This window comes from Salminus brasiliensis, chromosome 2, assembly GCF_030463535.1.
Source record: "Salminus brasiliensis chromosome 2, fSalBra1.hap2, whole genome shotgun sequence".
Taxonomy (NCBI): domain Eukaryota; kingdom Metazoa; phylum Chordata; class Actinopteri; order Characiformes; family Bryconidae; genus Salminus; species Salminus brasiliensis.
In genome coordinates, this window is record NC_132879.1 from 55,005,012 (window position 1) to 55,018,849 (window position 13,838).

General features: G+C 41.6%; 1 protein-coding gene across 1 annotated transcript in view; it reads right to left on the bottom strand.

Moving 5' to 3' along the window:
• rassf3 (Ras association domain family member 3) overlaps positions 1 to 13,838 on the bottom strand; it is a 40,306-nt gene that overhangs the window by 8,417 nt on the left and 18,051 nt on the right. Inside the window, exons 2-3 of the mRNA XM_072673208.1 lie at positions 4,444 to 4,551; positions 1,201 to 1,456 (exon numbers count right to left, since the gene is read on the bottom strand). Coding sequence (XP_072529309.1) covers positions 1,201 to 1,456; positions 4,444 to 4,551 — 364 coding nt within the window. The remainder of the gene's footprint in view (positions 1 to 1,200; positions 1,457 to 4,443; positions 4,552 to 13,838) is intronic.

Here is a 13,838-nt window from a genome sequence, read left to right on the forward strand (position 1 = left end):
ATCCTGCTGAGCCTGTGACGTCAGACAAGCCTCCAGCAGCCAAAGATCTTAGCCATGTGTGGGGGAAAGACGGACGGGATGGCCCCTAATGGAGGAGGGAAGTATTCCAATGCATATTTCCACTGAATAAGGAAAATACTACTCCACACTGCAGTCTGGAGGCCTGTAAAACCGAGCCAGGCAGTGTTTGTGTGTGTGTGGTGTGGTGTGTGATCCCTGGGTGGATATCTGGGTTTGTCGGGAAAGAGGCTGACTGGCATCAGCCTGCGTACCAGCTGTCAACAAGCTGGCGTAGACAACAGCTGGCTCCCTGCGTGCATATCTTAATGTGTGTGTGTGTGTGTGTGTGTGTGTGTGTTAATGTGTGTGTGTGTGTGTGTGTGCATGCACTGGCATGGAATATTATTGGCTCAGGAGGTAGAAATGGTATACAGGCGTAGTAGCAGGGCAATCTACTGGCACTGGGAGCCAGGAGGGCGGCCAGTCCATAAATACACAGGCGTGTTCACTAAACTAAGCCCGCTGTGGCATGCCTGCGATCGTCACACCATCGGCTACTGTACACTACTACTACTACCCCTACTCTACTCTCACTGTACCACTACAGAGGGAATGACGAGGAGGCTATTTGGGCCTTTAACACAGACAATATACATACACACATACATACAAAGCTTTGTAAAAAAGAAAAAAAAGAAAGTGCTTAATAATGCCCATATGGACACACTGTCAGAATGTCCCCTTTTCATTCACTGTAGGTTTCCGAAACTCTCATAAGAGGAGAAACTGGGACGGATTCTCAAAAGCTTTCCTTGCGAAAAATCTTAAACACAAAGATCATAAGGACGTTCAGAAAAGCAATTCAGGGAATTGAGAAAAAAAATGTAGTCTTTAATTCTCTCTTAAGAAAATCCTAAAAAAATGTTCATGGTTTTCATGGTTTCAAGATTGTCATGTAGCCGTTAATATAATAAAATTATGTCAATATAAATGAAGCCAGAATTTAGTTCAATCAGAGCAAAACGGAGGAAAAACTGAATCAATCTAAGTGTTTAATGAGCAAGTGCAAAGGGAGCAGAGAGGGCAGAAGGTGTAACAGTAAGGGTAGGATCGCTCAATTAACTAAATAATAGCTGTATTAACACACACACACACACACACACACACACACACACACATATAAAGACCAGTTTAACTCACCATGGTCTTCACGGCGGGAGCGTTTGTAGAGGGCGAACTTGGCTGGGTTGTCAGCTACGGTGAACTTGCGCAGCAGAGCCTCGATCACTTGCCGCACGGTGTTGGAGCTGCTGATGTGCAGAGTGTTGACACAGCCTCGCGGCAAATAAAACGCTTCCTGGCCTTTCACTCCTCCACCTCCTCCACCGGTCACAGTGATGGGCCGCCGCAGCTCCAGCTGCACCTTTATGAAGCCTGTGTAGAGGCCATCAGGATTCTAACATCAGAGAGAGAGAGAGGGAGGTGTAGAAAGGGGAGAGACAGAGGGGACATTTTCATGTTAACTGCTTCACCATCTTCAATAATGACTTTTCTATATTCCTGACCACAAAAAGGTGTGCAACCCTGGACTCGATCCATGTGTAAGTGAAAGAGCAAAAGGGTGCATATGCCAGGGTAGGTCCAGATGGGCCTCAGATTGAAGGCAACACAATCTCTCTAAGCTTGTTAGCCCAAATGTCTGAGTGCTGAGTGTAGAGTAGGCCAGAGGGGAGACCCTGTGGGTGTAATTATAGGTCAGGAAGCAGGACTGAAATGCAACGCTCCACTCGTTTGCTTACTGAAAGGTAATAATAGCACTGTAACACAGACTTAAGTTTAAGGAGCCAAAACACAGAGGCAATCCCTCATAATAGGCCTCCAAAATCCTGAGATAGCAAGCCTAAGTGGCAAAACTGCATAGAAATGGGTTTAATTAGAAAAATAAACTCATACTAACTACCAACTAATTATTGCTGATTCAACAAGAATGGATTGATTAATGAATGATCAATTGCTATAGGGGTGGGATGGTGATCATCCAACATCCTGACATTCATCACTTATGCTGGACAGTAGAGACAGGTACTCTGCAAAAAAAAAGAAAGAAAGAAAAGGTGCTGATGCCATGCAATCACAGTGCCTCCACCATGTTTGACAGATGATGTGGTATTGCTCCAGATCATGATTTGTTTTCCCTCATATTCAAGTAAATCTTTTTTAATCCAACCATTCTGCAGTGGTTTGAAAACCCCTCTGTATTTAAATTCATGGAGGTGTCTCCTAATTGCAGACTACTAGGGTTTTACATAGGGAGGTGATTTCAGTCCCATCTGAATGTGCCATGTCAGTCAATTTTGTCATCTAATGCACTTTTATCTGGAAATCTGAATGAGACTTTAATACTTCAATCAATAAAAAACTTATATCAATAACTGGGAACTGCATATGAAAGCATCAAACCCCTTTTCTTAAACATATCGATTCATTTCCACAACTGAAATTAGCCAGCTTTGAATTTTCCATCATTTTCCTACCAAGACGCAGCAGATCATTAAGGTGTCCGCAGTAGTAAAAGTTAAAGATCATGTGGCTGAAGGTCTCACATGGCCTCGCATGGTATACTTTCCATTTAAACAGCCATCACGTTAATACTGTTCATCACAATAATTCTGCAGACGATAACAGTTGGTCTAAACTTACCTCATCACCCAAGCTATTGCACACTGAAGTCACTGGCAGTGTAATAAGATGCAATGCTACCCAGACAAGTGGAACCGTATGACTGCCTGAAGCTAAGAGAGGCAAGGAACAAAGGACTGTCTGATAGAGACTTCTAGAAAAGACGACAAAGACCGTTTAGTTTTGCTAAGTAGTACCGTCAGCACTGTGCACACCGGTTATCTCACAGAAGACGCTACGTTGAAAGCAGCACATTCCTCTCTGGCCTATTCATAGCTCAGTCACACAGGGCCTGCTCTGTGATAACAGCCTTCATCCACACGTGAACCGGCAGCCCAAACAAAAAAGGTGCCTCATCTGACATCATCAGCCTTATCATCATGAGCCGAAGGGTTAAGGTTGAATGACAACCCAAGGCTGGCAGTATGAGTAATGTCTTTGCAGCAGAGCCACAGAAAAAGGCTGACAGCACAGTGGCAGTGTGGTTCAGCAGTATTATGGGGTTTCCATTAAACACAGCAATATACAGCATGAAAGGGGCTTCATTAGGCGGTGCTGAAATATACCAGTCAACACACGGCCTACACCTTCAGGAGGGATCTACTCAGAGATTATTATATGATACTTAAAGACATTTTCAATTATATTGAAATAATTTAATATTATTTATAGATAATAGATTATATTACTGATTATATCGGCTTTTCACAACAAACATCGCCACAAAGACGTCTGGGTACGAGCCTCTTTTGAGCATACCAATTATACCATTATTTAGTTTTTCTTGCATTATAAAACATACATTGGCCCAGCAGATTCACTAAGGCTGTCACAACAGCAGAATGTTCATTAAACAATAATAATAATAACAATAACAATTATTTTAATCAACTTATTGTCTGAACAGCATATGTTAGATGGATTAAACACATAAAATATAAATGTTTACAGCTTAATGAACTCTTATTTAAACGTATTTAAAGCAGCATTATGCGAGAATTGGTATTTCTCGCTCCTGGGCTCCCCCTGAAGACAGGAAGTGTACTTCACACCTCTAAAGGACACTCTTTACACATGCATTCCTGGACAAGCTGAGAGATTCAGAACCGTCACTGAAAGGTTAGGGTAATACTGGAGAATGCTGAAGAAAGTTTTTTTTGCTCTTTATTATTATTATAATATTATTTCATTGTTTGAGAAAGTGCAGTTTTAAGACCACATTTTTTTATTTAGCATTGCACATACTGCACATTCCTACTGCAAGTTAAACAAGGTCCATTAGACTGTCTTCAGGCATTACTAGGGACCTTAAGCAGCTTAAAGCAGCATTATGCGAGAACTGGCATTTCCTCGCCCCTGCGCTCCCCCTATAGTCAAGAAGTGGAATTCATGCTTTATGGCAATAACAAAGACTGATTCTGAAATTTCTGATATTGTAATATAAAAAAATGCTGCATAATGTTGCTTTAAGATCTACTGGTAAACGCACACCACTTGGAAGCTCCATTTATTTTTTTACAAAACATGCAATTGCCCACCCCTGGATACTCTAATATGGCTCAGATGCTGAGTGATCTGGAGAGTCCAGCAAACTTGAGGCAGTCCGTTTTAACGAGACGTTTGAGGTGAACTTGTGAAAAAGACTCTCCAACATGACTTTATGGTGCTAATGTACTAATAGTGAATAAAAGACAGTCAGCAAACAGGGACCGAGAGGCACACGTCCAGAGAAAGACTGCAAGATGAAATAGTTAGAATTCTCACCAGTGTCATTTTGAGGTGGTCTTGAGTGGCAGTGTTGAAGAGCTCGACCTTGTGTCTGATCTCCTCGTAACTGAGATGAGTACGCAGTTCTCTCTCCTTCTCCACATCCTGAACAGCGGAAAGACAAAGAGAGAGTCAGCACAGAGAAAACAAACACTCATGAGAAGAAAAACTGGGAAACTAGGACAGTTAAATGGTCCAACCCCCCCCCCCCCCAAAACAGACCACCACTGGCTGCATGTATCTGCACAGTCCTGGCAACCTCACTTTCTGCTTGTTCTTTGTGTTCTCCTTGCTCTACATTCCTAAAGCAGCACATTAGGAGCGTGTTAATGAGATAAATAAGGTGTAGCAAAACATCTGATCGTTCAGTTCCACCTCCTTGATGGACATTCAGAGACAAGTTCGGAGAAATATGTATGATGCGAAGGCGACCTGCTGATGGGTTTAAGGGCTGCGGAGAACAATACCAGCTACGAACACACAGGACACACTGTACTGGATGGAGATCAAGATTATTATCCAGACAAAGAACAATAGTTAGCCTCATGCAGGGATGAACAGGAGAGCATCTGTGCCCGGTGTCATGAGTGATGGAGAATTCAGGGTCCTTTTCCCTCCTTTTACTTTCTAAAATCCAGGGCTAGGATTTTATAATAATAATATAATATTATTATAAAATAATAATATATATCAATGAATATCAATCATTTCCCCTCATATCAATCATTTTATTTAAATAATGTCACTTGTTTCTAACACTAATATATATGTCACTTAAACAACATCCCAGTATAACCTCATTTTTAATGGAAGTCATTTGGAAAAGACCACATGCCAGATTCAAATTAAAGTGAAAAACTATAACAAATAGAGGTAGATAAAGATTTTCACATGACAGAAATGAAATGTCACATTTGAATGCAAGTCTAATCCAAAATCTAAAGCCAATCCCAAGTCCCAAAACCTCTAAATGACACACTTTTGCATTTCTGGACAAGCTGAGAGATACAGAGCAGTCACTGAACGGTAAAGAAGCATGTGGACTGAGGCGGTTTCTACAGGAATATGACAGCCTCAAGCGCACTCTGGTCTTACATGGTCATAAGACGGCATTTCTTACTGTACTTCTTACCTTTGCAAGAATATGTGGGGAGAAATTATGCAAATGGGGGCTTTTTTGCTCTTAGTCTCCAGTTATACCAAACACTGGAGACAACAATGGTCTAAATGAATGAATCTGACATGTGATTGACTATGGTTTTGATCATTTAAACATACACAACTAAAGTTAAACACTAGGCTTAAATATTAGGAAGACAGTAAGGATGCATTGAGATATCAGTATATGTAGATAACTGCTGTCTATGGGTTGCAAATATGGCTATGCCCTGGGGAGAACAGGCTGGGTCCTAAAAAATAAATAAATAATAGGAATAATAGGAAAAATAATGGGAAAAAAAAACAACAACAAAAAAAACACACTACCACACTAAATAGTGTGCTAATAATAGTGCACCACATCACTGTAGTGAGCAAAATATAGAAAAGTGCAGGCATGGATTTCTCCGGAGAGTAAGCAAATGCAAGCAACTGCAAGCAAAACCGTCCAGGGGAATGTAAACTATGGGAGTATTTTGGAGAGAGACTCTGTAAGCTTTGCAAAGTGGAGATGGCTTATCTTGGTCAACTGCCGCATTCATTGTCCCATGTTAAAAGTCATCTCTGTATCGCTGCTGTTATGGTAACGTCATGCTGCTCCCTGCTTTATCCAGCACTGTTTTTCACCCGTTTTCTATTTTTCTGTTTACTGTACAGGCCGACAGTAGCTGACGCTAACAGTACAGCCTGTTGCTGCAGCCTGTAAATCCTTTGAATCATTTTCCTTACACTACACTGAAGCCCACTGTCTCTCAGTGATTCCCTTAACTACAGACCCCAAAAATACTACTTTTTGTTGTAGAAGAAAATACTGTAATATTCAGAGAAATATTCATGATATCATTATTATGGAATCATTTTAATCAAGTACTTACACAAAATCCCATTTACAATAATTAATAAGATTAACTGACTAATTAAAAAAACTGCACGTTGGACAGATGATTGAATGATTATTTACTGTACTCAGGCAGAACAGAATGTTTAGGTGACAATGGGCTGCCATCAATATTTTATATATCATAATATAATAGTAATATAATATTATTATAAAATAATAATATATATCAATGAATAGCAATAATTTCCCCTCATATCAATCATTTTATTTAAATAATGTCATTTGTTTCTAACACTAATATATATATATATATATAATAAACAAATATATAAATTGTCACTTAAACAACATCCCAGTATAACCTCCTTTTTAATGGAAGTCATTTGGAAAAGACCACATGCCAGATTCAAATTAAAGTGAAAAACTATAACAAATAGAGGTAGATAAAGATTTTCACATGACAGAAATGAAATGTCACATTTGAATGCAAGTCTAATCCAAAATCTAAAGCCAATCCCAAGTCCCAAAACCTCTAAATGACACACTTTTGCATTTCTGGACAAGCTGAGAGATACAGAGCAGTCACTGAACGGTAAAGAAGCATGTGGACTGAGGCGGTTTCTACAGGAATATGACAGCCTCAAGCGCACTCTGGTCTTACATGGTCATAAGACGGCATTTCTTACTGTACTTCTTACCTTTGCAAGAATATGTGGGGAGAAATTATGCAAATGGGGGCTTTTTTGCTCTTAGTCTCCAGTTATACCAAACACTGGAGACAACAATGGTCTAAATGAATGAATCTGACATGTGATTGACTATGGTTTTGATCATTTAAACATACACAACTAAAGTTAAACACTAGGCTTAAATATTAGGAAGACAGTAAGGATGCATTGAGATATCAGTATATGTAGATAACTGCTGTCTATGGGTTGCAAATATGGCTATGCCCTGGGGAGAACAGGCTGGGTCCTAAAAAATAAATAAATAATAGGAATAATAGGAAAAATAATGGGAAAAAAAAACAACAACAAAAAAAACACACTACCACACTAAATAGTGTGCTAATAATAGTGCACCACATCACTGTAGTGAGCAAAATATAGAAAAGTGCAGGCATGGATTTCTCCGGAGAGTAAGCAAATGCAAGCAACTGCAAGCAAAACCGTCCAGGGGAATGTAAACTATGGGAGTATTTTGGAGAGAGACTCTGTAAGCTTTGCAAAGTGGAGATGGCTTATCTTGGTCAACTGCCGCATTCATTGTCCCATGTTAAAAGTCATCTCTGTATCGCTGCTGTTATGGTAACGTCATGCTGCTCCCTGCTTTATCCAGCACTGTTTTTCACCCGTTTTCTATTTTTCTGTTTACTGTACAGGCCGACAGTAGCTGACGCTAACAGTACAGCCTGTTGCTGCAGCCTGTAAATCCTTTGAATCATTTTCCTTACACTACACTGAAGCCCACTGTCTCTCAGTGATTCCCTTAACTACAGACCCCAAAAATACTACTTTTTGTTGTAGAAGAAAATACTGTAATATTCAGAGAAATATTCATGATATCATTATTATGGAATCATTTTAATCAAGTACTTACACAAAATCCCATTTACAATAATTAATAAGATTAACTGACTAATTAAAAAAACTGCACGTTGGACAGATGATTGAATGATTATTTACTGTACTCAGGCAGAACAGAATGTTTAGGTGACAATGGGCTGCCATCAATATTTTATATATCATAATATAATAGTAATATAATATTATTATAAAATAATAATATATATCAATGAATAGCAATAATTTCCCCTCATATCAATCATTTTATTTAAATAATGTCATTTGTTTCTAACACTAATATATATATATATATATAATAAACAAATATATAAATTGTCACTTAAACAACATCCCAGTATAACCTCCTTTTTAATGGAAGTCATTTGGAAAAGACCACATGCCAGATTCAAATTAAAGTGAAAAACTATAACAAATAGAGGTAGATAAAGATTTTCACATGACAGAAATGAAATGTCACATTTGAATGCAAGTCTAATCCAAAATCCAAAGCCAATCCCAAGTCCCAAAACCTCTAAATGACACACTTTTGCATTTCTGGACAAGCTGAGAGATACAGAGCAGCCACTGAAAGGTAAAGAAGCATGTGGACTGAGGCGGTTTCTACAGGAATATGACTCAGGTCATGCAGAGATACTCAATCCATGCTAACGCCGTCCTATCCGAACCTGAAATAGCATAATGGAGATGCTATTCTTCCTATTACAAAGGCCGTGACGCTGTAATTTTAAGGTAAATGCTACAGAAATGTTGCTTTAATGCATCAGTATCAGCACCAGCAGATACACAGTTAAAAAAGCACTGAATAACAGCATCAGCCCCTAGAAGCAATCCTAACCACATCAGGCCTTCCACTGTTCTAGCAGGAACTCTCAGCAGCCTCAAGCGCACTCTGGTCTTACATGGTCATAAGACGGCAGACAGGAGCCGGCCTGCTTTCACGAGCTCTGCTGCTCAAAACAAAGCTCAAAAAGCCTGTAGCAGGGCTGAGCCGGGGAGGCACGAAGCCCCTTATATGGCAAGGCTCCACTCTCAGGCCCGAATGCCAACACATCGACAGAGAAGGACTGTCGTGGTGTACGGAGTGCAGGCTAAATACCACACCAGTCTTAAGAGGGGAGTTCAGTTTCAAACACGATGTAATCCCCCTCCTGCAAAGGCCAAAAGTCCCTGTGAGAAGCAGAGGTTTGACAATAACAACAGGTGGTTTGGGCTTTTTGAACGTCGTTATGGAGAGTCAGAGTTCACGACAGAGTTGAAAGGTAATCCCCCTTGTGGTGTGAGCACATCTGCTGAGTCTCATCCATAAATAAACCTCTAAAGCTGTGAAGATTAGACTGCTGCAAGTGCAGAGTCTACAATAGGATCAGGCCTGGTGTAGTCACACTGTTTCCCGGCCAGAGAAGGATTTGCCTGGTTCCCGGGACGGCCTCGGTCTGACCTCACCTGCTGACGGGGTGATTCACAGGTGGATTAGTCCAACAACAGGTGCTATTCTGGTGCAACACCAAGAGCAAGTGTGTTTGTAGGATGTAGAGAGGGCAAGAGGCACCAGGTCTTGAGGCCAAATATGTGGACAAAAGTATTGGGACACCTGCTTATTCATCATTTAGGACTTCGACTAGATTTTGAGGCATTGCTGCAAGTGTTGCTGGGCATCAGTGAGGTCAGGATGTTGGATGATCACCACTCCACCTCATCCCAAACGTACTGGATGGAGCTCCATCTATTATTCCAGAGAATACAGTTATACAGTGCTGGGGGGCTTTATACCCCTTATTAGCCCACGTCTGGCATTAGACATGGTGCCAATAGGTCCATGTTCATCTGCTCCACAGGGTCCTATCCTACTTCTCTACAGAATCTAGACAAGCCATGTGTGCATGTGCTTATGTAGCTCACTGGAAGCACAGTCAGCAAAACAGTCAACTTCCAAACAAGCAATGGAAAAGAAAACAGTCCAGATCTGAACCACAGGCTTTCACAATAAAGACACTACAGCATCACATAAGCTCACCAGGCCCAATTAACTCCACCACATGCTTTCTGTTGAGGTCAAAGCTACAAGCAAGGCGCCCACTAAACCCTCGTCTGCTATTCACCAACCCACTATAGATGGCAAGAGCTATATAAACAAGGGACCTAGGCCCCTTTCAGTGGCTTCAAGAGTGTGCAAAAGAGCCCTTGTACATGAGGGCTGCGGGTCACACCATTAGCGACACAGAGCACCACTATGTTGATCTGGTGGGCTTTACGATGTGAGCACCGCCTGCTCCCTGAGGGCCGCTCATTTCTTGGGCTGCATTGTAAACACTGTTTGTGTAAACTGTGTCTGGTGGACGCATGGTTAACAGCGAGACACGGTGTCGCCATCGACCTCTTACTCATTCTAGGACATCCAAGATGGTGCCATGGCTTGTGTACCTTGCTCAATACGTTTAAGAGTAAACGTTAAGAGTGACCACGCCTCCGACCCTGAGAAGACGAGTTAGTGACTTTCTACAGGATGCATGTTCTGAAAGGAAGTGAAAGTAACGAGACTGCAACTGCTAATAGTGTGTAAATAATTAAAACAAGTGAAATATCATGAGATTCAGTTGGACAATGCGGAGAGATGGAGGTCGTATCAGAATCCAGTGCCGAAGATCAGCTGCAGATGATCAGAACATGGTTGGAGAGGATTATTCTGGAGGAGTCTTAGAGTCTTATTTAAACCTCAGATGTTTAGTCTGGTCTGCTCTGGATTGATGGTTGAGGGGTGAAGAAGATCACCATCATGGCCAGATCCAGAGAGCTCTCTGAGGCCTTCAGAAAGAAGGCTGTAGATGCAGAGGTTACGAAGATCCCAGAACTATTAGAAATCAGACCTTTACTGTCCACTAATCATTTACAACAACAATGGCAATGAAAAAAGCCAATGTGTGTTTGACAGCAGATCACAAGATCTATAAAGAGGTCACCAACAATCCTAAGGTCATTAAGTTAGTGAGAAGCTCTTGCTACTGTTGCTGTCAAAGCACAGCATCGACCATCAGGACCAAGACCAAACCAGTCAGAGATTCATAGGAGATGTGCAAAAAAGGAGGAGGCCCTTGCTTAATAAATAAATAAATAAATAAATAAGACTTAAGAGTGCCAGAGAACACCAAGACAAGACCAGAACTTCAGGCCAGGAATCAATATTCAGCTGTCCCATGCACACTGTTCAGCATGCTGATAGAAACCCCTCTAGCTGTTCCAGAGACTTTGGCTGGAGCTAGAGCTGAGCAATATGATGATATTTTTTTTTTATTGTATCATGATAAATTCTGTTATTATGATAGACAATAAGCTTTTCTAAGCATATGGAGGAGACTGTTAGTGTAATAAACACTGATCAGCTGCAGGTTTCTAACATTACTAACAGTGTAATTATACTAAGGGGTTAATTAGATGAAGAGCAGCAGATGCTGAGTATAAATCACTGTGTTCAGTACAGGAGAGGATCTGAATAGTTTTTGAGAATCTGACGCTACCGATGTTTTCAGTCTGTAATAAATATCATGTATCATGAAAAAAGTCTTTAAATATCGTGATCTAGACAGCTAGGGACCACTTGAAGCTTTGAACAGTACACTCAGTAGAACCAGTGAGACGTTGCACGCGGAAAGGAGAGGGTTAAGATAGACGGCCCTGCACGGCCGAGCGTGACAAAGGCAAAACAAACACGTTCCCGATGAGGTAATGGCTCAGAAAAGCTGCCTAGCCTCCCACACTGTGAGGGACTGCATCCTCCCTCCCTCCCTCACTCTCCTACACACCAAACACAGGCTTAGAGAGAAGGGCGGGATAGCTGAAGAACTAGCAGAGCGAGTAGGTGTCCTCGAGACCCATCTGTCAAGCCTAAACCTCCCTAAAGACCCCCAAGAAGGCTAATTACTGTACTGCATACCAGAAACTGCAGCCCCACAAGACCTGATCCAAACATTAGGTGTGGCCTGCTGTCAGCCACAGTCCGAAAAGAGGCCTCGGATGGGCTGAAGAGTGAGAAGGGGCCTCACTCGGTCATACAGTCATGCACTTCCCTCTGGTGTGGTCAGGACTTCAGTGGAACAGGATCTGTAATGTGTGGTCAGGCAGGTTTTTCAAGACGCTCCCATCTGACTCCCAGTGATGAAAACACCTGATGTCATCTCCCTGACTAGGACAGGGCCCAGAAAAGCATGTGCGTCAGTGCCTGTATTACCTTCTTCTGATTTTCTTTAGGGGTAGTTACGCTAGTTACACTATACGCTCCTAAAAATGAAGGTTCCCAATCGGCTCTTGGCTTGAACGTACCTCTATTCTCCACAGAGGACAGCAGAAGTCCGCATGAGACTAGCCTGGCGTGAACACACTGCTTCCACACAGCTGAAGCAGCCCTCTCCACACTCCTCTTTCCTGCCCTGCTGGATCAGGAAGTCCACAGCCACCACACCTTTCCTCCTAAACACATTCTTCTGGTAATCACACTGCTTCATAATCAGCCTTTGGCACTGAAAGTGTGCCCTACAAACCAAAGCCAGCTTAGTGTGCTGGCCTCACTTGATCTTTGGTAGGAAACGTGGCAACTGAATGGGTCAGTTTAAAATATATATATAAATAAAAAGAACGAGAAGAAGAGAGACGTTTCTCATAGCCAGAACCAGCCAAAGCCAGCCAACTTCCTGATCAGCTGGAGACGGACGGACAGCAGAGAGCAGTCTGAGCAGCTTCCTGTGGTGCTGGATTGTTCCATGATTGGAGCGAGCGTTTATGAGAACAATACAAGAGAAAAGAGGAATGGAAACCACTGCGGGAGAAGAGAGAGAGAGAGAGAGAGAGAGAGAGAGAGAGAGAGAGAGTCAGGGAACAACCTCCAGCAGACTTGCTGAAAGACGTTTTTGTAGAACAAACAAACGTGGATCGCCACAGAGCGCTAAAGATAAACAGTTTTGGAGCCGTAGAGTGAAGAAGAAGACCCCTATAATGTGGTCCAAGATGAGATTTGAGTGACTCCCAGATGAAGTGATAAACACTCGCTCATCGCCGTCAGAAACTAGGTCGTCCAAGATAGCATCATCTTCAGGGCTTTATTTTTTTCCAGAGGTACTGAAAGTACTGAAGTTTGCATGTAAAATAACAGAGTTACAGATACAGGTGTAAAATTACACCAACCAACACGAGAAGTGTCGCACAGAGAATACGCAGTATGCACCACTACGGTTAACTCTAGAGGAGGGCCGATTAGGGTTTCTGGGGCCGATACTAATCAGCGATCGTCTTCGGTACGATCGGCCGAACGCTGCTACTGACCGAGGGCAGTGCTGGATGCCACTGGATTACTGGTGGCTGAGCGATGCATTCACATAAGAGGGATTCTGTCAGTAGTGTTAACCCTCCTGTTGTGTTGGACTGTAAGGAATGGCGATAGTGTTTCCCGCTGAAATAGTTAACCATTGTTGGACACTGGGAGTTAAAAGTAGCCAAAGTAGTTAAAAAGTTCATTATCTACAGCTAAATGTATGTAAATATAATTAATATTTAGTTTAATAATAAAAATCACCTCTGCTTACAACAAAAATCTTCAGTTTTGGTGTAAATTTGGTATTTTTTATATCCTTTAAAGCCTCTGTTGTCACCACTGGCTCAAAAAGGAACAGTGCGTCAACAAATATATATAGTTACTAATATACAGCAATTTTCCATTTATATATTTACTGCACTAATTAATAGATTGTAATGCTTCAAAAAGTATAAAAATAGATTTGCTGTATTTTTAAACCCTAAAAACGGGGTCAATCTGACCCCTG